Raw genomic sequence first — 25,517 nt, 5'->3', positions numbered from 1 at the left:
GAGGGCAGACCTTATGCACCAAATGAATGCTCAGGGGCCTAGTTCTCATTCAAGACCACAAGATCATGCCATATTCTCAACTCTGGGCTTATCTCTCAGGGAAAAGATCTGAGGATATTGATTCTTCTAAACTTTTATTCTTTTTTAAATGTATTCCTTGAGAGTTTCATATATGTATACAATGTACCCATATCATTATACAATGCATCCATATCATTATCATTCCTACTCTTACATTCCCCTCTAATTCCTCCTGGATTCCTTCAACACATACACTCAGAGATTCATATCCCGTCCCCTTTTTTGAATGACCCATTGAATCCTTATCAATGCTGCCCATATGTGCATTGCTATGGAACTATCACAAGAGTATGAGCATCCTACTGGTGACCACACCCACCAAGGGATGCCTCTCCTTCTGCTATAAAAGGTCTTTCTATATGTTTCTCTTCTATTCCTGGAGGAAAACCAGATAACACACAAACATTTACATGCTCACACAGAGACAGACACACACAGAAAGAACTTCAATGTATGTGACATCACACACAGATACTTAAAAAACACACACACACACACACACACACACACACACACACACACACACAAAGACAGGCATGGAGACACATGTAACATTTGTGACCGGCTTTGCTGATTTGTCAAAGATAGCAGAGTCCTGAACGGTGTCCACATTTGATTCAGGCAAAAACAAAAAGGAAAAAAGTCAACTTGTTTGCATTCAGGGTTGGAGACTGTAGGGTCAGAAGAGGGGTGGGCAGCTTAGCAATCACACAGATCTCGAAGGTAGGACATGGCCCCAGAAAGACCTCTTTCCTTCCTTTCTCCTTGGTTCCCAGGGAGCCAGAACCCTGAGGAAAGAAGATGGACTATGTAGTAAGGGCAGCCCCCAAGAGGGTGCAGTGAGGGTGGGAAGGCTTGACCTTCCCTGGGCATGGGTGGCTCTTCTTTCCAAGGTGAGTCACAGACACATGACAGTTCTCTAAGGAGCAGGCATCACAAGTAAAGGCCATGTGCTTCCAGGAAGCTTTAAAAGTGTCCTCTATAGACCCTGAAGGCTTCTGGAAGAGCCAGGAAAAGTCTTTTGTGAGTAGGGAGTCTCCTCTATGCGCAAGGGCGCTCATTCTCTCTCTCAAGCAGTAGAAGGCAGGACGCTGATGCATGGAAAGAGGAAATGTCCTGAGCACAATGCATTGTGTGAAGAGGTTTCTCTGTGCCCTGACAAACGGTCTTATCCCAAAAGCAGCTGTGCTGCTTCCAGGGTGTGTGCGCCCCAGCTGCCCTAGTTATCTCTTCTGGCTGAGCCATCCCTTTATCCAGCAGCATTTGGTTGTAAAACAAAAAAAGAAACCTCAGAAGCAGAGTAAATGAGTTCCCTTCCCTCTGCTCCACAGGTGAGGTCTTATCACCTGGGCTGGGTTTACCATGCAGATAGAGGGACAACTCCAAGGGCAAAAAAGCTGTTATCTCCAGACCTAACAAGCCTGTTGCTGGCTTTCTGGCTTAGGTCAGGGTGTGCGTGTTGGGGGAGAGAAGACTGGATTTGTCCTGACTCAGGCCATGATTTAAAATAAAATATGGAATTACAAATAAATACTGAAAAAGAGGCATATTCAGCTATTCCAGCCAAGGGTAAAACAGGATGCAGTCATCAGTGAGCAAGTAGGTGTGTGGGAATAAACATCAACTTCACAAGATGATCCGCAGGTACTGAGTAGATCTAACAATCTGGGTTTAGTATGAGTAAATCTGTGTCGAGACCTTTCTACTCTTTCTAAACTGGCACCACATCAGGCAGCCCCAGGAGCCTTTTACAAGTCAGCACATGCCTAAATGCTAGCCTGAGCATAGAGCAGAAAGCTAAAGCTATGGAGCTTGCTGTCTAGTCCTTATTTCCCTTCTCTCACACTGATGTCCTGCTGGGAGCAACAAAGCAAGCATGCTGGCCAGAGGCTGGAGATCTTGTCTGAGGGTCTCAGCTCTTAACCACCAGAAACACAGTGTTCTGGAGTTCATGGGGGTCTAGATATGGACACTGGCCCAGGAAGGGGCAGACGATACCAGTTATGACCTAGAGCCAACACAGACAAGTGCATATATACACTGAAGTGCTGCCCCTGGGGCTCTGTTGTCCCCTTGAGTAGAATGTGGCTCTGAGCAGTAAGCTTTCTGTACTTACAGAAAGCCAACATTCTGGACAAAGCTTCAATTTCACCGAAACGGTGACACCATTAATATGTCTCATATTGTGCTTAACACTGCACTGTGCTCCACAGTCAACCAATGTGCTTCTAAGTTCAGAGCAAAGGGCTCTGGCCAGAGGGCTAGTGTTCCTGGGATCCCATACACTCCCAGAAACTGGGCACAGTCTATAATGCAAAAAAGAACAGACAGTCATGAGGTGCACCAGGAAGATAGCGTGGCTGGTATGACTAGAGGGGCAGGCCTGAGATGTTTTCCTTAGGGGTGAGCAGGTAGAGGGGCAGGAACATGCCTCTGTGTTGGCCCATGCTACACAGTACATCAGTGTGCATAGTAGCTGGGCAAAAACAGTACCCAATAGGAACCCACAGAGTGGGCCTTGGGTGTCTGCAGGGAGGACAGGAAGAGAAATGTCCTGAGCACACAATGCATAAAGCAGCAAGGACATAATACATTGTAATGAGAGGAACCCATATACTTGGCTGCATAGGAGCACCTGGCCCTTGCTTGTTGATTCCTACTCCTTGGAAAACCCTGTCATGAGGCTCTGACTCACCTTGGAAAGAAGAGTCACCCATACCCAGGCTGGGTCAAGCCTTCCCACTACCTAGTCCAGCTTCATTCATCAGGGCTCTGGCTCCCTGGAAATCAAGGAAGAATAGGCCTTTATCCTGGGAAGGTGTTTGCAGACATCACAGCTCTCTGCTGGTCTGGACATCATGGTCTCTGATCATGTGTGAAGGTAGGAAAGGGCAGCATGATCAAAGACAGATACTGTACCCATCTGATGCTCAAAAACACAATCCTCTTTTTATATTTAAGTGTAAACCCAAGGTTGTCCCTGCCCCCCCCACCTTCCAACACCCAGCTATCATACAGCAGGCATCACAAAGACCCCCAAAGCAGCACTCAAACTCGCCCTACCTGTGGGCCCTGGTGAATATTCTCTGGCCTTTTGCCTCTTCCTGCTGCCTGGAATGTACTTCATGGACACTCACAGAAATATTCTATATAAAGATGAAGCTATAAAAATGCCTTCAATTTAAAACCACATTAGATTATGTGAGTGAGCATCACTTTTCCAACTGCCAGTCACTGTGCCAGGCATGTTCTAGGAAACTTTAGACTCACCATTGTGGAGAACAAGAGGCAAGTCAGGGACCCCCCTCTGAGTATAACCCTTATAACAAGGCTACTCATGAAGCCAACTTAAAAAACAGAAAGCAAAATATACACCAACTTCTAAGTTCATTTGTGATGCCATGTTAAAATGACAATCATAAAATTGAACAAATGGTATTGGGAAAACTGGATATCCTCCACATATCCAGACCTTTGCCTTATACTATGTGTAAAAATGCATGAGCTGAAGTGGTGGCAGATTCCTCAGCTCCTCAAGAGGTTGAGACAGGAGAATTGCTTAAATCCAGGAGCCCCAAGCAACACTGGGCAATACAATGAGAACCTCATCTCAATAGCAAACTAACAACAACAAAAATTCAAAGTGGATGAAATGATTCTAAACCAAAGTGATAAAACCATCAAAGTCAAATGAAAGCACAGGAAGGCTGCTTTCATGACTTCATGAGTGCAGACTTGGTGATTTCTTAGTTATGACACTGAAAATAAAATAAAGAAAGAAACACAAGCTGGGAGTGGTGAACATGAATGGCTCCTCTACGTCTGAAGACAATACAAACAGTGAAGACACCCCATGAAGTGATAGTGAGCACTTGCAATCCTGACTCTGGGAAGAAACCCTGAACTCATGAAAACTTCTGCAGCCCTGCAACAAAAAGCAACAGCCCAACTCAAAAATCTCAACTCATCTCCACAGACCACCCCTCTACAGCAGCCACACCAATGGCCACTAGAGGCAGCACTCACCATCGGGGATGAAAACCACCACCACAGGGAGACCACGTTAGAGCTGCTATGATCAATGGTCAGTAAGACAGAAAAGGGCAAGTGTGGACAAGGAAGGGGTAGATGAGGGCTCCCTGTGTTGCTGATGGTGAGAACAGAGATTGTGTGTAGCTGCTCAGTGGACAACAGTTTGGCAATTCATCCAAAAGTTAAATAGGGACTGGGAAGATGGCTCAGGGGATTAAAAATTAGCCATGAAAATGTGAGGACCAGAACCTGAATCCCTAGAACACATATAATAGTCAGGTGGGGATGGCAGCTAACTGTAATCCTTATTACTCAGCAAGAAATCCTTATTACTTGGGGGAATCTCTGGGGCAAGCTGTCCAGCTAGACTAGCTGAAATTATCAAACTCCAGGTTTGGGGTGTGTGTGTGTGTGTGTGTGTGTGTGTGTGTGTGTGTGTGTGTGTGTGTGTGTGTGTGTGTGTGTGTGTATCTCCACCTCAATATATATGGTGGAGACCAAGGGAAACATATGACATCAACTTTAAGCCTCCAAACTCACACAAGCACCTGAACACACGTGCATATGCATGTGCAACCACATACACATATACAAGCAAAAACCATTAAACATAGTGTTACCACATGATCCAGAAATTTAATATATGCAAAAAAATCAAGAGCAGAGACTCAAGCAAAGCACTGTACACACATGTTCTTGGAAGATTTATTCACTAGTAGCTAAAAGGTGGAATGAACCCAAGTGTTCAACAGCAAATGGAGAAATAAACTGTGGTCATATAAACATGGCTGAACAGCCATTAGAACAGTGAGACACTGACATGTTAAACACACAAGAACCCTGACATTATACAGAGGAAATAAGCCAGAACACGTGGGACAAATGTTTCAGCTAAATCCACAGACACAATAGAACAGGAATACCAAGGACTGAGAGAGAGAGAGAGGCCTGTAGGGAGTCATTTACTGGGTCTTTTTTTTTTTTTTTTTTTTTTACCTAGATGAGGACAAAATCGCAGAAACAGAGAGTGGTGATGTATATACTGTTAAATTCTACACTTAATATATAAGACTTTATGTTAAATTTATTTTGTGACTTTAAAGACTTTCTGTAAAAACTCCAAAGACAGTTTTTATTGTATAGCACACTCTAACTTCTTGTCCTATATCCCCACATAAATCTATGTTTGGAGCAGAGACAGCCAAGTCTCAGAGATGGGGCAGTTGCAACATTTGTGGGGTAGGGCTGACCATACCAATTGTTTTCTGCCCCCTAACACCGCCACCCCAAGCTTGAACTGGAAAAGTATCCAAGGACCTTTCAATGGATGCCCATCACTTCAGAACACACTGTCCTGGTAGGATGCTGAGTCTGACACTGCATCATCCTATGTTACCCTAGGGTCTTATTCAGGATCATCCATGGGTCAAATGAGTCAGTTTGGGACACTCTAAGCAGCTATGCCATGGGAAGATATAAAGCAAATGCCAACGCCATGGCTTCTTAGGAAATCGGAAGTCTTCAGAGATACTTGCCAGCCCTTTCCATTTAATGTAATGTCATAGCAGCATACAACAGCCGCTCTAGAAGAACAGGTGTAGCAGGCACTGTACAACCCTTTTCACATTGCTCCTTGGCCATGGACTGACTTGCAGCCTCGATATCATTTTCTTCTGGCCACAGACTTGCTATTTTATCTTTTAACTTCTGGTACATGGGCTGCACATCTCCACCACTAGAACGCTTACACACCAGACCTATCCCAGTCATATTCCATGAAGAAAAGAAACAGGTCTACAAAGCCATCCCCAGAGACTTCACATGGCTCTGTGTATTACCCAGGATCAGCTTTCACCCTGACAGCAGATTCCAAGGCTAATGCTAATAACAGTCAGAGAGGCTCAGGGGGGAGGAGCTGGTACAGTCTGGCTATTATTCTGCCAGGTTTCCCACTTTCTCATAGAAGCTGATGGCGCCAAGGAAAAAGAGCTCCTTAACTCTACAAATACAAGAAGCGTCTTTAAAACAGTTAAATTAGAAGTACATGTACTTAACAGCTCTATCTCTGGCTTTTATGTTTTTCTTCTTCTCTCTTTTTACAAAGGGGTTATATAAACTCATTATTCTCTGGTTTTTAAACTTACAAGGGTTCAGTCCCTGCAAGGTATATGCTTCAATGTATATTTTTATTTTTTAGTTGAGTGGGTTTTCTTCAAGTTACTAGATATGGAAAAAAACTAAAGAAGCCAGGCTTTCTTACACTGGTCTGAGCCCTTCGGTACTCCCTGTGGTACTCACAAAGGAAACCTGTGCATAGCAAATCTAGGAGAATCTGCCTGGGAACACCTGCCTAGAACGTACCTCAGAACAGAAGGAATGATCAAATCCTTACCCTCATGACCATCTAATAACTGCCAAACCACATGGTATTCACAGGGCTGGCAGTTTCTTCTTATCTACACACAGTTCGGCTCTTTTTGGTAGAGAAATGTCAGCAATCCTGAAAGAAGCACAAGTTAATCATAACAGCTTCCCCCCGCTAGGATATTAAATGAGTGGCAAGCAGAAAGAAGGGAATGCCATTCTGAAGTGTGTACTCATTCGGGACAGGACCTACACAGCCACCAAGCACAGATGGATGTACATCTGCCTCATGAATCTTAAGCTGTTTTACATCTCCCTGGCTCTGAGTTAGTATTCCACAACAGGCTGCCTTGTGAGATGCAAGCCACATTACCTTTTAGTTCTTCATTCAACACAAAGTGCATCTCCTCTTAAAAGACAGTGAAGTCATTCTACAACACCACATGCAGGGAAACAGTTCAGCCTGTGTGCTGAGGCTGCCACTGCATGGGGACACTGAGGTTTACTTCTCTTACAGGACGGCCAAGCTCAATGTTCTGCAGTAACTTGCCCTGCCTTGAGAAAAGCAACTCAGAGAAAGAATGGTGTATGCTGCCTTAAATGGAATTCTCTCGCACACCTCTCTGTGACAGGTGTACCATGTTTTCTTTTGTCCTCAGAACATAAACTAGTGTGATGGTTGCATAAACACAGAGACACCATATCCCCACACACACACACACACACACACACACACACACACACACACACACACACACACTCCACAGGAGTGCAGAAGCAGATGGATGGCTCAGTGTAATTTACTCTCGTATTTATCTTGAGGCCATTTTCCCATATTTGCTTTAAGTTCACAAAGGGCAAGAACAAAGTAAGGAAAGTGTGTCTTGCTACACAAATGACAATGTTAATGTACAAAGGATACCAACTTCCTAACTCCGAGATTATATTTCACAATGTGATAATTAATATTGACTCAACTTTATTTGAAAATAAAAAGCACCAAAACAGAGATCAAATGTCCAATATCATGGGAAATAATAAATTCACCAAAAGGTTACAAAGGTAAGCCTGTATAGTGGGGGGTTATAGTTTCTAGAGAAAGAGTTTGGGTTATCATAGAAATGCTTCTGGGAAAGACTGATCCATGGTAGATGGTGACCTAAACTCCCAACCTTAGAGTGATCCTATTGGTGTGGGCAGCCTCTAGGACAGCAAGAAGCTACTCTGAGAAAACTCTGGAACAATTTCCAGATGTTCAGAGGGATCTTCCTAAAGAATACAACCTTTTGCTCTGGCAGGATTAACATAACCAACTAACTACCTAACAATTGTGGCCTCCCAGGATGGAAATGGAGGATGCTTATTCATCATGTCCACCTCTAGTTTGTCAAGGCCTACATACAGTGACATCTAGTTGTGAACACAAAGGTAAAGGGCCTGGGGAGGGGAAGGGGCACTGGCATTTCACCATGCCCCTGGTGGTCAAGCACACTTAAACATTGCAGTCCAGGGCACGGAGGTCTTCCAGGAGCTCCTGAGCAGCAGTCTGCAGGTGAGAGTTGCGGCTCTTGGACATGGCCAGGATGCGTTCCAGCGGTAAGGAGCTCCGAAGCTCCAAGGCCGCCTTGGAGAAGACCTCTGGTTCTAGAACCACGGACTGGATGAGCCGCAAGACATGAAGGCACACTTCTGCATCTGGATCTGGGGAGAGGACGTGCTCCTGGTTAAAATCAAAGCCTCTTCAGGAAGCCACCCCTGAAGGGGTCTTTCTCAATAACAGGTCTGACAGATGAGAAAGCTGTAAGCCAGTCCAGAAACAGAAAGCCTAGCTTGCTATGTTCATGACTGAATACAATCACCATCTTTAATAAACAGCCATCCTCAAACGTCACGATCATATAATTTAAAACACTAAGCTAAAGTGTAGAGAGATGGCTCAGCAGTTAAGAAGAACACTTGCTTTTTCAGAGGATCCAGGTTCAATTCCCAGAACTTACATAGTGGTTCACAACCATCCATAACTCCAGTTCCAACAGACCTAGTACCTTCCTCTGACCTCCATACCAGGCACATATGTGGTACAACACGTACATACAGACAAAACACTCATACACATAAAGTAAGTCTTAGAACACACTAAACTAGAAATCCCAGGGCTTCTAAGGGGTTTGATGTGTCCTCTAAGGTTCCCATGTGAAAGATTTGGTTGTTAGCCTGGGGTAATCTTGGGAAGTTGTGACAACTTTAGGGAGCAGCACTTAATGGGAAGAATTTAGGTCACAAGGGACATGCTTTCAAAGGGGACACTGGGACCCTATTCCCTTTGTTTGTCACTTTGCTTCTGAGTTGCTATGTGGTAGACATATCCTGCTGTCACAGTCTAAAGCAACAAGGCCAATTGACCGAAGAATAGAGCATCTCAAACTAGGAGCCAAAATAAACCTTGCTTCCTTTTAAGACACTATTCACATTACACAGCGCTGACTAACATGGGCTTCCTATGTTATTTACTAGATTGCCTACTTCTACAACTGTCTTCAGAGGTACTACCTCTCATTTTCACTCCAACTGTGGCAAAGCCCTCAACAACAATATAGAGTCTACTCAGAGCCTTTGAGATGGACAATATCACAGTGTCTTTGTTACTATTCTATTGCTGTGAAGAGACACCCTGACAAAGGCCACTTATAAAAAAGTATTTAATTGGGAACTTGCTTGCATTTTCAGAGGGTTGATCCAATCATCAAGGCAGGAATCTTGGCAGGCAGGCAGGCATGGTGCTGTAGCAATAGTTGAGAGCTCACATCTTATTTGCAAGATGGAAGCAGAGCCTGACATGGGCTTTAAACCTCAAAAAACCACAATGACAGGCCTCTTCCAATAACATCACACCTCCTAAGCCATCCCGGCCCACCGTCTAAGAATCAAATGAGCCTGTGAGGACATTCCCATTCAAACCACCACACTCAGGCTACAAGATCCACAATGTATTCCATTACTTTCCAAATGAATTCCCACAGGAGTTAGAGAACCTGGTAGCCCCTCTTATTTTATAACAACCACTGAAAAATAAACCAAATTAATAGCCTAAGTAAAAGCTATAATCTTAGACCATTATAAACTCTGACCATTGATGTGGGATGTCCTCCCGTATGCTGTAAATATGTGTTACTTTTATTGGTTGATGAATAAAGATGCTTGGGCCTATGACAGGGCAGAATTTAGCCATGTGGGAAATCCAAGCAGGGATATAAGGATAAAGAATGTGGAGTCAGAGGAGACATCTCAGCCATGTGGCGATGCTGAGAGTAATAGAAATTGGTTAATTTAAGATGTAAGAGCTAGCTAGTAGTAAGCCTGAGCCACTGACCAAACAATTATCATTAATATTAAATCTCTGAGTGATTATTTCATAAGCATTTATGGGACCGGGCAGGACACAGAAAAGCTTCCAGCTAAGATGGTTTCTCTCTGGTGGATACCCTGTGGGCTGAGAACTGTATCAGGAGTCATGCTTACAACCAACACCTCTTTCTTAACAGTACATACTATCAAAAGAACCTTCAAGAAGTCAGTGGGACTGAATATTACTACCTGGACCAGACTTCTCTTGTGGAACCAAAGGGGTTACTGTAGTTAGGGAAGTCTAAAATAAAACCTGACAGGGAACCATCCTAAGCCCAGACCACTGGAGTCTTCTAGAGGAGAGGTAAGAGCTGTGAAGATACATGGTGGGGTGGCTGCCAAGGAAAAGGCCAATATTACAGGGAAAGGCCCATATCCCCACACAAGTAGACAGTAGCAAACTGCAACAATGGAGAACTCCTCTATCATGCTTCCCCAGAGCTACACAAACCTGGTAACTACACCTAGGCCAACGACAGAATGAGAACTCCTAAGGCAGAGAGGGTCAACAGCTAAAGGTGGAGACTAGCAATTCAGCCCTCCGTCAGAGCTGAAGAATGGACTAGAGGAATTTGACTCAAGCTAGCAAGTTAGATAACAAACATGACAACAAGTCCAAAGGCCCACCCCGATTGCCGCCTCCCAGAGAAACAGGAAGCATGGCATCCCCAGGTGTAAGTGCCAGGTCTCTACCTTGCTCTCATGATCCTTCAGAGGGGGTCCCCAGGCTCGAAAACCAAGGCCACTCCATACCCTGCTGTGTGGTATGATGGCTCCGACATCTTTAAAGATCTTATTCTAAATTGTGTATATAGGTGATCATGAAGGGGTGTTGGGTTTTGTCAAAGGCTTTTCAGTATCTAATGAAATAATCATGTGGTTTTCTTCTTTCAGTTTGTTTATATGGTAGATCACACTGACAAATTTTCGTATGCTAAACCATCCCTGCAGCTCTGGAATGAAGCCTACTTGATCATAGTGTTCTTGGATTCAGTTTTCAAGTATTCTATTGAGTATTTTTGTATCAATGTTCATAAGGGATATTGATCTGTAGTTCAGTTTCTTTGGTGAGTATTAGATATCAGGGTGACTGCGACCTCAAAAAATGAATTTGGTAATGTTCCTTCTGTTTCTATTTTATGGAATGATTTGAGGAGTACTGGTATTAACTCTTCTTTGAAGGGTAAATAGAATAGATTTTGCAGGAAGACTGGGGGTAGGTAGGGATAGGAGCAAGAAGAATTAGGTGGGGGGGGGGCATGGAAGGAGAGAGTAATGGAAGAGACAACTAGCAAAGGAGACCATTTGGGAGTGAGGTAGAAACCTAGTGCAGTGGACACTACCAGGAATCTACAAAGATAATCCCAGCTAAGACTCCTAGCAAGAGGGCACATAGCTTAAACTGGCCATCTCCTATAACCAGGCAAGGTTTCTGGAGGGGGAGGGGAGATTGGGACATCAACCCAGCCACATAACCTTTGATCTATAATTTGTCCTACCTGCAAGATATGCTAGGGTAAATTAGGTGGGACAGAAATCATGGGAGTGGCCAACCAATGTAAAAAGATGAATATTGATTTCACTCAGTGACTTCTCTAGGGTGGTGGAATACTGGAAGACTATCTTCCCTTGTTACCAGGAATCAACAAGCAATGTTGAGAAATAAGAAGTTTCTCAAGAAGGCCGTCATAGGGGAATCCTGAAAAGTCTAGCCCTAGTACCCAGTAAGAAGCAAGTAGCAGTGTCCATAGGGCACAATGAGAGGGACCAGCAGGGCACTAATATGGAAATAATAAATGAATTTGCACAAAGCTTTTACATAAAATATGAATTAATTTAATGAGAATCCTATTTATATGAACATATTCTGTACATTTTATATTCCAAATCACATGCAAATTGACTTGAGAATATGCAATGAATGTGTAATAAAAAAACCTTCAAATACCAAAGAAATAATTTCTGTACACATATTAGTAATAGTTTACTATTCTTTTTCAACCATCCAATGTGTTTAGTGATTAAAACTATCCTGAAGGAATCCAGCAGGCCATCCCCCTCGACATGAGACAAGGCCATGTGTTTCAACTGAAACCATACTTGTTCCCACCAGGATTTCTAGACAGTGACCAAGTTTTCAGGGCACACCTGTACAGTCATCCTCCTCTGGGGTCACTGGCCACTTCCAAGACACCATGGACACCTAAGAACATAGTCAGGTTCAGCAGCAGCCTGAGCCTTGTGCTTCAAAACTTCAGAGAACAGGGGAAAAGGTGAAGAGCCATCCTCCAGAGGCCCATTTCATGGCCAGATCCCACCTGCCATTTGCTTCCTTCCAGAAGATTCTAGGGACTGGCTGCTGCTGTCACATTCCTGCTCTGCCTCACACTGCCCTCTACCTTCCAGTCACACTGCCATCTCTTCACTCCCTGAGGTGGCACCTCTCAAGACCACCACTGATCTCCACATTGTTACTGCTCAGTTCTTATTTAGTACTTGGACACAGATAACTCCCAGCCCCCAAATCCCTGGAAGATGATAGGGAAAATCTGTGCCATGGCTTCTGTAGCATGTCTTCCTCACTGGTCCTCTTCCATGCACTCACCTCTGTCCTGGTGTCCTTCTCTCCCCTTTTCTCCTTAGGTGACCTCACCCATAGCAAGTCTTCAAATCCCACATGCTTACCAGTGATGTTCAACTTTGTTTCTCTAATCCTCCTCTCTCTGAATTCTGGATTTCTTACTGACAAACCTTCTAGAAAGCTCACCTTTAGCGCCTGATACCATATCTGCTTGCACAACATCAAATTCCAGCTCATCGTTCTCTGGGCTCCTTCCCAGACACCCACAGACAGGGATGTGGATACTGACAATCTCACCCATCAGAAGTCCTGCCTCCTCTTCCTCCCAGCACAGCCCACAATTCAAATCCCAGCTAGATTAACAGAAAACCTCAAGTGGTAAAGGTCTATTTCCCTCAGTTCCTGTTAACCAATAAAACATGCCTCATATAAAAGCTATCAGAATCAAAACAGAGTACCGTGTTAATCTATCAATTTTAACTAAATTAGTCAATAAAGTTCGATGGTATGGGGGGGGGGGTGTGTCTCACCATGGTGTGCCTAATGACAAGAGCCATTCACAACAGACTGCTGGGACCAGTTTTGCATTGAGGTCACAGTAGCCTTGCCCAGAAAGTATTTTTACAAGGACAGCCTACCAGCAGTATGTCAAACCTTGGATTGTCGTCACTGTATTGATCTTTGTAGCCAAGGAGTATTGTTTCACAAGATCTTATGTAACCTTCACTTTACTTTGGAAAACTTCCCCTTGCCTCAGCTCTTTAACATGCCATAGTTTACTAGGACACACCTGTTCCTATTGCAATCCTCTGCTAGTCTCAAATAACTGTCATTATTCAGGAGCACTTCTCTGTTACATATTAATCAGTTTTTAACTAGAACTTTACATGGCATAATAAGAAGAAAAAGGAGGGGCTGGAGATAGGGCTCAGCCATTAAAAGCACTCATTGCTTTTGCAGAGGACCTGGGCACTGTCCCAGCAACCACATGGCAGTTCACAACCACATGCAGTTACAGAGACTCAGATGCCCTTTTCTGTGTGCAGTAGGTGCAAAGACATACATATAGGCAAAACTCATAAAATAAAATAGGTAATAACAAGTAAATCTTTAAAAAGAATCTGAGGAGGTGTGAGGAGCTGAGCATCAGTTACAGATGCAGACACAACACAGGGAATTTACACACTAATAATCTCAGGGCAGTTCCAGCTGCCACAGCAACACCACAGAGAAAAGTGTAAACAAAAGAAAGTTGTTCATCACAGTCCTGGAGGCTGAAGTCAGAGAGTCGGGTGCCAGCAGCTGGTTCTTCCTTACGCCTCTCTTTAGAGTGCAGCCAGCATTTTTTCCCTGGGTCCTCATATAGCTGTCCCTCCGTGTGTCTGTGTCTGTTCTCTTATAAGGACAGCAGTCACAATGGACAGGGAACTAACACAATGAACTAATTAACTTAATTACCTCTGAAAGACCCTGTCTCCAAGTATAGTGACCTTTCCAAAGAGGGCTTCAGCTTGTAAACTTTGTAGGACACAATTCAGACCGTGGTAGATTCAAACAGAAAAACTTGAGAGCCAGGTGTGGTGGCACACCTTTAATACCAGCACTTGGGCAGCAGAGACAGGCCAATTTTTGTGACTTTGAGGCCAGTCCAGTCTATGGAGTGAGTTCCAGAACAGCCAAAGAAACCCTGTCTTGAGAAACAAAACAAAAGCTGAAAATAGATGGATTTAAACAAAGATGGAAACTCCAAGAATGGATCAACTATCACATCATCTCCTTACTCGCTCACCAATCAGTCTTCATTCCCTAAAATTTATATGACTTATCTCATCTCCGTGACAAGAGATCTAACAGAAACAAATTGAAGGAAGGCTCCTTTGGACTTGTGGCTTTGGAAAGTCTAGTCCCTGGTTGCATGTCTTTGTGTGTTTGGTCAGAGCATCATGTTGAAGGGAGCATGTGATGAAAGGGCCTTTTTACCTCATGGTGAATAGGGAGCAAAGGGAGGGGAAGAGGCCAGAGAGGAGACACTCTCAAGGACTCTTTGTGACCTACTTTCTGCCATCTAGGCCTATCCACCAAAATCCCCAGACCCTCTTTAAAACAGCTCCAGCAGCCAGGGGCCGGGACATTCATTCTCAGTGTACACCTAGCCATAGGAGCATTCACACTCAGTGCACACCTGGCCATGGGGGTATTCATACTCAGTACACACCACTTCCACAAAGGACCATCTCTCTTTTCCCACCAGACTGAAGCTTCATGGGAGCAGGACTTCAGCAGTCTTGCCAGTACTTAGCATGTACAATAGTCAGAGTATGGCTCATTTACCCTGTAAGTTAGAGAGACTCATTTATGTGGATAAGGCTACTGTAACAGAAATTAAAGAAATTACAGGATGAAAAAAAATAACTTGGTGTTGGGTCCAAAGCAGGTCCCCAAATGGCAGTGCTGCTGACAGTGTCCTCAATGACGTCTGGGCTCAGCTCAGGCTGGACTCTGACCAGGTAAACAGAGGGATTCTTATCAGGTAAACAGAAGCCTAACTTAGCATTCCTCGGTAACCTTATAAAGTGGGTTTCTGTTTGTCAGGAAAAGCCATCAATTCCCTCATCTGCCCTTCCAGCCAACTGCCTCTGGCAGGAGCATCTAGTTCCTGATTAACTCAAACAAACCTGCAACAGATTAGAGTCCCCACACTAGTTCCCAGGCTGTTCTGGCCCATACCACACCTCCCTTTACTCTAACTCCTAGGCTGCTCTGGTTCACACACCTCCCCGTACCTGTCGCCTTAAAAGTGTCAAGGTGTCTCCCACTTTTTTACTGTTCTCCCCTGACCCTGAGATAGTCCTGACAGCTGGGTTCCCAAGTAAGCCTTTCTTTCTACCTATGGTGTGGTCTAGTTGTTGGCTTTACTGCACCCTCACTTACACTAGGCATACTAAAGAGACAGTGTGTGGACCCTGAAAAAGGTAAAACAGACCACTTAAGTAATGCAACAAATGCAGCCAAGGGTGCAGCAAACAGGAATAATAAACTCATGATAGCACCTAAGAGCTCAGTTACTGTCACAATATTAGAGGAGAGACAGATCATGGAGGGAAAATATCATAAACAATGTAGATAGGGGAGTAATACAGAACTCAGTCCTAATCATGAAAACCTGGAGCTTGGAGACAGGTGAAGCAAGTGAATGATAAAGGATCACCACCTGTCATTACACAGAGAGGATACTGAAAACAAGATAATTTCACAAGGGTTTAAAGAGGCCTTGCCCTCTCTCCCAGAACTCATGTGAGAGTCTAAACACCAGTCAGATGTTTACATCATTAAAGTGAAGATCATCCATTGATGGCATTTAGAGGTGAGGTTTGGGAAGTGACTCAGTTGTTAGGATGGAGTGCAGTGACTGAACCCTGGTAGCTCCTAAGAAGAGATAAGGATGCACAGAGACCTGAGTGTCTCTGCCACAGCATGGTTTAGCTCACAGGTCCCCAAAAGAACCTGTACAGAACTATTAAGACATTGAACCTCAAACCAATGAACCAAAACAAGCATTTTTTTCTTTACAAATTAGTGTGCCTCAGATATTTAAGTATAGTGACAGATCAATACAATGTTCTAAAGCACTACCATAAAAGTTCCTCAGTGAACAAAGGTGTAAAGTTTTAAAAATAATCTCAAAAAACAAACAAACAAACCCAGACGGTATACAGAATAACAAAAGGAGAAGCTGGAACTGAAAATACAATTCCTGAAACAAAGGTGTTAGTGGAGAGAAAAATCAGTGAGAGCCAGGGAGATGACTCAGTGGGAAAAGAGCCAGCCAGGCAGGCCTGACAATCTAAGTTTGGTTTCCAGGTAGTTCACATCTTTAAGGTGACACATGGGTGCACACTCACACACAGAAAAACAAATGAAAAAGATCAGTGGGGAGATGGTGACAGGAAAGTGGAAATGAGCCAATGTGCGTTAGCAAGAGAAATATGATATTAAAACATGAAGGGAACTGGTGAGACGAAATGTCCATGTCACTGTAGTCTAGGAGAGGAAAAACTAAGAGGGCTGAAACAGCTAACAAACACTGGCAGAATGGGAACTTGATCAGGTGAAAGACAGGCTGCCAGAAAACCTAATGAAATACAGCATGATACATAACATATCCAAACCTTGGGGGTCTATGCTGAATATAACAAGGAAATGACCCCTCCCCTATGTAGTGACACTAGGCTTCTCAGAGGAAGTGATGCTGCACTTCCCATGCATTGAACAAAAGAAAACTGCCAGTTCTAAAAAAACAAAACAAAACAAACAAACAAACAAAAAAAACTGTTTCCAGGGAATAAACAGTCTTTTAATACGAAGGGGAGCTCTAGTCATACTCAGGTAAGGGAAAAATTGGGTTTATCGCCTAAAGGCCCACTCAAAAAAGAATAACTAGATAACACAAGAACTTGTATAGGCACACTCCAACAGCATGAGTCACAGCAAATGATTTAAGTGACCATCAAACAATGAATGGATAAATGCTGGACATCCATACCTTAGACACCATAAAAAGGAATAAAGCACTGACCCATATTATAATGTGGATAAACTTTGAAAGTGCCAGTGGAAGACCAGCTGGGAAAAGGTAAAATGCTCTGATGAGGGTTGTCAACAAAGTGGGCAGTAAATTCCACCACAGCTAACTTCCAACTTCTTTGGGAACCCACTGTAGACTGAAAATGAGCAGCTGTCTAAATATTCTCCCAGACTCCAGCACCAGATTGGGATCGCAGAGACATCCAGTCTCTTGGACTGAACAACTTCCAGATTCTTGGCCTTTCTCTTCATCATAAGGCAGCCACTGTTGGACTGACTATCCAGACCACACTTTCTAAACCATTTTAGTTTCTCCTACCTCTCTCCTCCCTTCTTCCCCTCCCCTCCCTCCCTCTCTCTAACACATACACACACACACACACACACATTCACTCTATCAGCTCTGCCCCTCTAGCAAGCCGACTAATAAAAAACTAGTCTTGCAAGTTTTCTATAAATCTAAGCAATGAAACAGGAATGAAGTAGTGGGTAGAAGAAGGAATCTGGGACAAGAGAAAGAGAAGATGTGCTGTAATAAGGAGAGAAAGGCCAGCAAAGCTTTATTGGGGCTGGTGAGAGTTGCTGCCTAGGGACCGGGATTAGTGGGAGTACAGTGTGGACTTTAGCAGCTAAGAACAGTTTTGTTTTTTTGTTTTTTTTTTTTTTTTTTTTTTTTTTTTTTGGTGTGTGTGTGTGTGTGTGTGGTCTCACTGGAGCAAAATTAGAACTTACAGTTGATGACCAAGTTCTGACACTCACTTCCTATACCATCAAGTTCTCTCACCCTCTTTCCTTCAGTCAGTCAACCTGTAAGCAACTGAAGTTCTCACCTGCTTTTTGGGTGAGTTTTCATCTGCTCTTCAAAATTCTGTGAATGGAGCCATACTACGTCAATTGGTTTCTATAGTCATGAACAAAATTGCTGAAAAATAATTTAACAATAAGAATCATTGAGTTTGCTGATGGATTCAAAGGTTTCAGGCCCATAATCCTTGGCTCTGTTGATTGAGGCAGAGCATCATGGTGTTAGGAGCATGTAGCAGCAGTTACTCACTTCATAGCAAACGGAAAGCAAGTGATGAAAAATACCACCCCAAGGACATACTCTTAGTGTTCCAATCCCTCCAGCCAGTCCCTACCTCCTGAAGCTTCTAAAAGCCCCCCAAACAGTGCTGCCAACTAGAGACTGTTCTTTTAACATCTAAGCTCTTCATAAAGGCATTTCACATGTTATGAATCTGCCCTTGGCACCCTAAAGGTTAATGTCCATCCATCACAACACAAAATACCACGATGGTCTTAAGAGTTCTAACACTGTTCAGAAGGCTAAACTCGGTGTCTCCTGAGACTCAAGAAAACTCTCAGCACCCTCCCAAGAGGCAACAGCACCTACTCCAGATGAGGAGGAAGAGTGTATAGAAAGGAGGGACTGACCAAAGACTGAAATCAGGAAGGCAAATGTTAAGTCCTACAGAATCTATGTCTCTCATCTAAAGCACGATGATAGAATGCAGACCCCCAAAATCTTGGGGAACCACACCCCTATGGCCTTGCCATTCCCAGCCTCCACAGCTTCTCCTGAGGGCTGGGTCACCTTCATTACCCGAAGCTTTCTTTCCCTGACATCTCTGACTTCTAAAGGTCTCCATTTCATGTCCAGCTTCACTTCCATCCTCTCACAAGTTTCTCATGAGGATTCCTTCCAACTGTTTTTCTTTGAAATCTGGTGGATACCTCCATTAGCCCATAACTCTTGCATCCTGCACACCTGCAAAGTCAGCATCAGGATAACAACAAAGTCTGCCATTGGTTCAAGCAGCAACCATGCCCACTTTGAACCACAGCTGCAGCCGCCTCTGAGAGCCCCGAGGGCTGAGGGGAAACACTCTTCTAAGTGATGGTTCTCCAGAAGGGTGTCTCAGAGGCACTATCTTCTGGAGGGAAACTCTCAAGTGAACTCACTTTTTCATGCCCTTGAGCCTGCCACAGCTAGGACAAGCCAATTTATGAGAGACATCAAGTCGTCTTTCCTATTGCCCCTGTAAAAAAGGAACTTTTTAAAGGCAATAATCTCTTTAACACCATTACTCACCCTGGCCCCAACCTTATTTGTGCCAAATGCTTTTCAGATCTTTCTGTTCTTTTTAACTCTTCATTCTCACTATCAATCTGCCCAAGAGCAGACAGCAAAGCTCTTGCTACAACCTGACTGCCTTGAAACTTCATCCACCAAATTAATTAGTCTATCACCTGTAAAATTACCTTACCCTAAGTCTTAGCACATGGACAAAGCATAGACAAGTTCCATACTACAATGAACAGGAATGGCTTCTGGTCCAATCCCCAACAGTCTTCATTCCTGTTGGAAGCCTTGGGTCACAAGGCTCTGCAGCCTAGCATTACTGTGGACACACTGGTCCTCTGAGATCTGCTTATAGTATTCTAGTATCTCTCTAGCCTCATCTCCAAAATCCCTCACCCCTCCAGCACACCAGCTCCAAAGACTAAGAAGCATAGGCAAGATTTATCAGGGCACCAACTTTCACTTTTCTGTAGCGATGATTAAAATGCTTGAAAGAACAACTTAAAGGAGAGACTTTTGCTCACAATTCCAGTACATAGCTCACAGTCGAGTCTGTGCCTGTGGTAAGGCAATGCGAGCATATGGTTTCGGATGGGGGGGGTTGTGTAATACAGAACAAGATATAGTCCCTAGAAACCCAGCCCTAAAGATACTTCCTCCATTTATGCCCCACCTCCTAAAGTTTCCAGAACCTCCCAAAATAGTGTGACCAGCTGGGAACCAAGCCTTTAATACATGAGCCTTAGGGGGAAATACTTTATGTCCCTATGGTAACACCCAAAGAACACAAAACGAAACAAGCTGCTTTATTACAAAAGCTCAAACAATAAAAGTATGAAGTAAGTTCTACATGTGTGTTTCTCCTCTGGTTCCTCAATCTGTATCACCTCCCACCCCATCCCCTGTATCTGAGTGGCTATTTTCTCCACACAGTCCTTTCAAGAGTCACCCAACATGGGACAGGCTCCCTGTTGGTATTTCCACTGTCTAAATCACGTGGGGGTGTGAGGGTGGAGTATGAAGCAGAGAACATGAGCCAGGAATCTGGGGCATGTATGATAGATAGGAGGGCACTGACAACTGTGGTGCAGTTTTGGCATGGTTACCAGGCAGTATCTTACACAGAAGTGCCCACAGAAATGACACTGATGCCTAACAAAGACATATACCTCTGATAAGGATGGTGCTGTCTTGGTCACTACTGTCACTAACAGCAGCAAAAGCCAAGTCAGTAGAAGACAAAGAAGATAAAGGGTTTTATTGTGTCTCGGCACATTCCCACATTCCTCTTTCTGCCTCCCTGCCCACTGTGGGGAAGACGCTTAACTGCTATGTCCTCACTTCTGTGCTGCTCTGCCCAAGCGCACGAAGCTGTGGAGAACAAATCTTCTTCCCCTCCTCTCCCATGGCCCTCACATGCCAATAAAAATGTGCCTCCCTAGAGAGAAGCAACACAAAGTACTATTCCCAGGCTAGAGAGATGGCTCAGTGATAAGAGCTCTTGATGCTCTTGCAGAAGACCTGAGTTCAGTTCCTAGCACCATGTCAGGCAGCTCAGAACAGCCTGAAACTTCAGCTCTGAAATAGGAGCCAATTTGTTAAAAGAAAACCCATGTTCACAAACCAACCAAAACTAATCATCTGAGAGATCATTAACAAAACAAATTACAGCAAATGCTGGAGGATGTGGCAAAACAAGAATCTTTTTTCATTATTGGTAGGAGTGTAAACTGACATAGCCATTTTAGAAATCAATGTGAAAGTTCCTAAAAAGGGGTGGGGCTGGGGAGATGGCTCAGTGGTTAAGAGCACTGATTGGTCTTTCAGAGGACCCAGGTTCAATTCCCAGCACCCACATTGTAGCTCACAACCATCTGTAACTCTAGTTCCAGTGGATCTGACTCCCTCCTGAAGACATACAAGCACATATCCAGATGACTTTACAGATCCTTTACAGGAATGCTTACATATCTACTTGTTGCTGCTCTATTCATAATAACAGAGAAATAGAATCAGCTACATGTCTAACAACTGATGAATAAATAATGAAAATATGGTATATATGAGGGCAGTAATATGGCTCAGTAAGTAAAGGCATTTCCCTTGAAGCCTGAAGAATCTGAGTTTGATCCCTGGGACACATTTAATAAAAAGAGAGAAACAACTTATATAAATTGTCCTCTGACCTCCTCATATGCACATGTCCATATATACACATGCAAACATGTACATTAATAAATATATGCAATAACAACTTTTAAAGAAAAATAAAGATAGAATAATATTATATCCATAAAAAAATGAAATTTGCAGGAAAGTGATTGTGGGAAACAATTTGTATTCAAGCCGTAACAAAACTTTCAGAAAGCTCATTAGCTGATGAGAGTATTAAACCATACTGAGGATGCTAGGAGGCCCCAGGCTGTCTCCAGCCCTCTCCTAGCCTGTCTGCTATGTGATCTGCTGCCTAGCTATAAGTCCTTTCTATGTAATGGTGATTCCCGAGGTTACATCTTCTGCAGCACAGCAGACTGAAAACCTAGGTACCATCTAACTGAACTCCCTTTGTTCTTCAGGACTACTACCACGACCCTGTGCCTCTCACCTTAGAAGGTCCCTGTGACTCCTCTTAGCTCTCCCACAAGAATCAGAACAAGCTCTGGCCAAGGCCTCCTCTGTTCAGGGTATTGCCTGAGTCTTTACAGGCAAGTTGGTCCATCAGTCCCTCTGGGCACCCCTCCTCACACTACCTTCTGTAGCTACACTGGCCTATAGCCACTCCTAAAATGCCCACTGCTGAGGCCCTCTCCAATGTCCACCCCTCATGCTATTTCTTGGCTCACAGCTCTCTGCTGCAAGAGGAGCAGCCTCACATGTCATTCTCTAGCCCACATCCATTCAACTTGTAACTGTATCATAAACATTTTCCCTTTGTCTATTGTCAAATCTCCCCACCTGGATATGAGTTTTGGAGGGAAAAGCTTAGTTTTGCTCACATGGAATACTGCAGTAATAGGTGGGGCTGGCCCCCGAGTGCCACCCTGCCAAGAGCTACCCACAGAAGACTCACCACAGTGCTGGTAAAGCAATGGAGGTTCTCTATCACTGTATTCCGTGGGAGTCCAAGGAAACATGACTCAGAATGCCAGCTCTCTCACCAAGCCAGCAACTTCCAAGGTGTCTACAATGACAGATCAGTCACACAACAGAGCCCATTCCCTAGGACATACAGAATAAGAGAATGTGAAAAAACTTCCTAGTGAGTGGTTTCAAGAAGGACTGTAAAGGCTTGGGAAGATATTGAAGCAAATCACTCAGACACTCAGGAGATGTGCTGCTGGTAAAACCACACCACCAGCTACTTCATATTTTTAATGTTTTCTTCCACAAATCCAAAACAACACTATTCTTCACACTATAGAGTAAATTAAAATCACCTTATGATGGAATGTACCCGCCTGACTTGATTACAAGCAGTGCTATCTGCTTCTAAGTCACACTCTGGCAACAGAGTCCTCTTTTCCCTCTTGCAAACCCCTACTTTTCAGTGATACTGCAGTTAGAAGATCACATGGAAGGAGGTGGAAGAGGAGCTGCTTAGCCAACTAGGCAGGAAGACAAGACACACTGGGTGGCAGGTGGCTCTTTTCTGACACGCGTGCTGAGCCTGAGTCCCACTCCAATACATGCAAGGCACATTAAAGTGGGCAGAAATGCCATGGGAACAGAGCTCTCAGAATGGGGTGCCATCTATGAAAGTGGCAGCAGCATGTAATTTTCACATTTCACAATAGATGTAGGTTTCACTAATGAATTCAGCCTGGCACAGAGAAATACACAAGCTCCAGCAGAGGGACCAGGACAAGAATGCTGCCTCCTGGTTGGGCAGAGCAGGGAAAGCAGTGTTCCTGTTCTCTGAGTTGGCTTCCTAGTAGGACAAAGAAGAAGTTTGGTGGGTCATGCTGGGGAAAGGATGTGATTCTGTGCGGAGACCTCTGGCACATTTCCTGGCTGCTGTGCTCCTTCTGGCCCTGAACCTTATGAAATGGAGGAGGTATCTGAGCGCTAACAGGCAAGCTTTCCTTGCTTCTTGACAGGGATGTAATGAGAGTAGCTGCTTCAAGACCCTGAAGCTTTCTTTGACTTCCTGCCATCGTGGACTACTTCAACTGTAGACAAAGTAAACCCTTCCCCTTAAGTTGCTTTAGTCAGAGTATTTTGTCACAGCAAAAGGAAAAGAACTAAGACAGGATGATGGCAGCAGTAGCAAGACAGAAGTCCATGTCTGTAAGGTACTTGCTGTTCCTGTGGCTGTAGCAGCATCAGAATGTGGCTTCAAAGCATTAAACAGGCAGACTTTATTTCCTAAATCACCCAAAGGAAAAAAATAGACTTAATAAGCCAATAATGGAGAGACAAAGAATTGCTACCACTAGCCACTACTAAATTAGTCCTGAGGAGAACAGGAACTTAATGGACAAAAACAAGACAAGCAGAAAATAAGCCAAGCCTACTGACATATGCCTATATCCCAGATATTTAGAAGGTTGGGGTAGGAAGATCACAAGTTCAAGGTCAACTAGACAGCTTAGTGAGATCCTGATTGGAATTATTACATGTTTTAAAGATTTGAGAAGCTGGGCAGTGGTGGCTCACACCTTAAATCTCAGCACTCTGCTGTGGAACGATCTTTGTACACTGTAAATATGTATTGCTCTTATTGAAAATAATAAAGTCCTTAAAAGGGACTAAAATAATATAAAAGAAAAAGACCACATAAAGATGAGATGGATCCTGTATGTCACTGTGTTGCCTTTAATTTTTTTTTTCCTACTAAGAGACAACTGACTATGAAAGCTGTTAGATTAAACCAAATAAAAAATATCTTAACTTCAAAACAGAATCAAAAGACATGTTACTCTGGGGAAGAGTTATGCTTTTATTTCCACAGGAAATGAGAGGCTGTGGATTCATACCAGGCTGTTATGGATCAGGTTGCATTGGGAAGACCCCCCTGAAAATCCTGTCTACAAACATAAAGAAATAAACCTAGAAAAACTACAAAACAGGTAAGGTATATTTTACCTGCTCAAACATAAAACAAAAAACCCATCTTTGGCTAATTTGTATACAATATAGTCAACAGACATACATGTCACCTTTAAAAGTTTATGTACTTTTAGAACAAGGGAACCAGACACCAATACAAACGGACTGTTCAGGTGATCCAACATCTCAGAATGCCTCTGTTACATGTGAGTTCTACATCCAGAACAGCTTCAAGGCTGCTGGATGAAATGAATTAGCCTCACAGCCAAGATTCAGTCATTATCCTCAATTTTCTTAAGGTTCCCCCCAAAGATGCCAGTGCCCCCAGACAACAGGAAGTAGTCTACAGAAAACAACTGCCACATTCCCAAAAGATGGGTTTTGGATGTTTGTTATCATATGGGGGGGGGTTGGTTATAAGTTGTTATTGGTACTAGAAAGAAAAGCTAAACAAAGGCTGGAGAGATGGCTCAGTGGCCAAGAGCACTGGCTACTCTTCCAGTGGTCCTGAGTTTTACTCCCAGCTGATTTTAAAATGTAATGCATAACTAAAAATACAGATTATTAATCATCTATAATAGCCAAACATAGTCATGTTAGGTATGTTTTCAATGCCATACACAGATATATTTAGATAGCTAGAAAGATAGATAGTCTTCAAACACTTCAAAGACCTACAGAATATGGCACTTAATATGTTTAATAACCTAAGGCTTTTAATGATAGTGAGACATGTCTGCTCCTGACAGTACCCATTTACTTCAAAAGAAGATGATGGGCATTGAATAACCTCTGTATAGAGTTTGCTTTCTTTGTAGCAAAAGCTAGCCACATGGGCAAAAAAACTTCCCATGTCTCTATTGTTGACAGTATACTGTCCAAACTGGACCAGCAGGATGCAAAAGAAAGCAACTGCCAAACTTTACCAAGACAAGGTAGGACAGTCCTTCAAGTTTCTCTCCTCAGAAATATCTGTGAGATATACCAAGCCTGTAGGCCAAAGTTGGATGCCCCAATGTTATAAAAGAACCTAAGGTGACTGTCCAGGCAGCCAGATGTCCCTGTAGTTAGGTAACATTTTACCCTTCTGGAGTCTTTGATGGAGTTAAAGACTAAATTAGACTTAAAGTTTTCTTTAATTATGATAAAAAAGTAAACTAAATATGAAACTTTAGACTCACAAAGATAGATTATAGGATATTTTCTATGATTTTGCCAAATACAAATGGACTAGATATTTTAACTACAATTCTGTTTTGTTGTATATAATTTTACTATACTAAAATTTACTATACTAAAATTAAAACCTTCCCTTTTATTTAGACAAAAAGAGGAAGT

The 25,517-nt window shown here is 43.4% G+C and overlaps 1 protein-coding gene across 1 annotated transcript in view; it reads right to left on the bottom strand.

Annotated features, from left to right (window-relative positions):
* Positions 1-7,439: 7,439 nt before the first annotated feature.
* The window catches only part of Hsf2bp (heat shock transcription factor 2 binding protein), a 73,803-nt gene continuing 55,725 nt past the window's right edge, over positions 7,440-25,517 (bottom strand). The window contains exon 9 of the mRNA XM_051187033.1: positions 7,440-8,178. Within this exon, the coding sequence (XP_051042990.1) occupies positions 7,970-8,178 (209 nt within the window). The 3' untranslated portion in view covers positions 7,440-7,969. The remainder of the gene's footprint in view (positions 8,179-25,517) is intronic.

The sequence above is a fragment of the Phodopus roborovskii genome, unplaced genomic scaffold (genome assembly GCF_943737965.1).
Source record: "Phodopus roborovskii unplaced genomic scaffold, PHOROB, whole genome shotgun sequence".
Taxonomy (NCBI): Eukaryota; Metazoa; Chordata; class Mammalia; order Rodentia; family Cricetidae; genus Phodopus; species Phodopus roborovskii.
The sequence above is the reverse complement of the archived record's forward strand: the minus strand, read 5'-3'. Positions and strand labels throughout refer to the sequence as shown.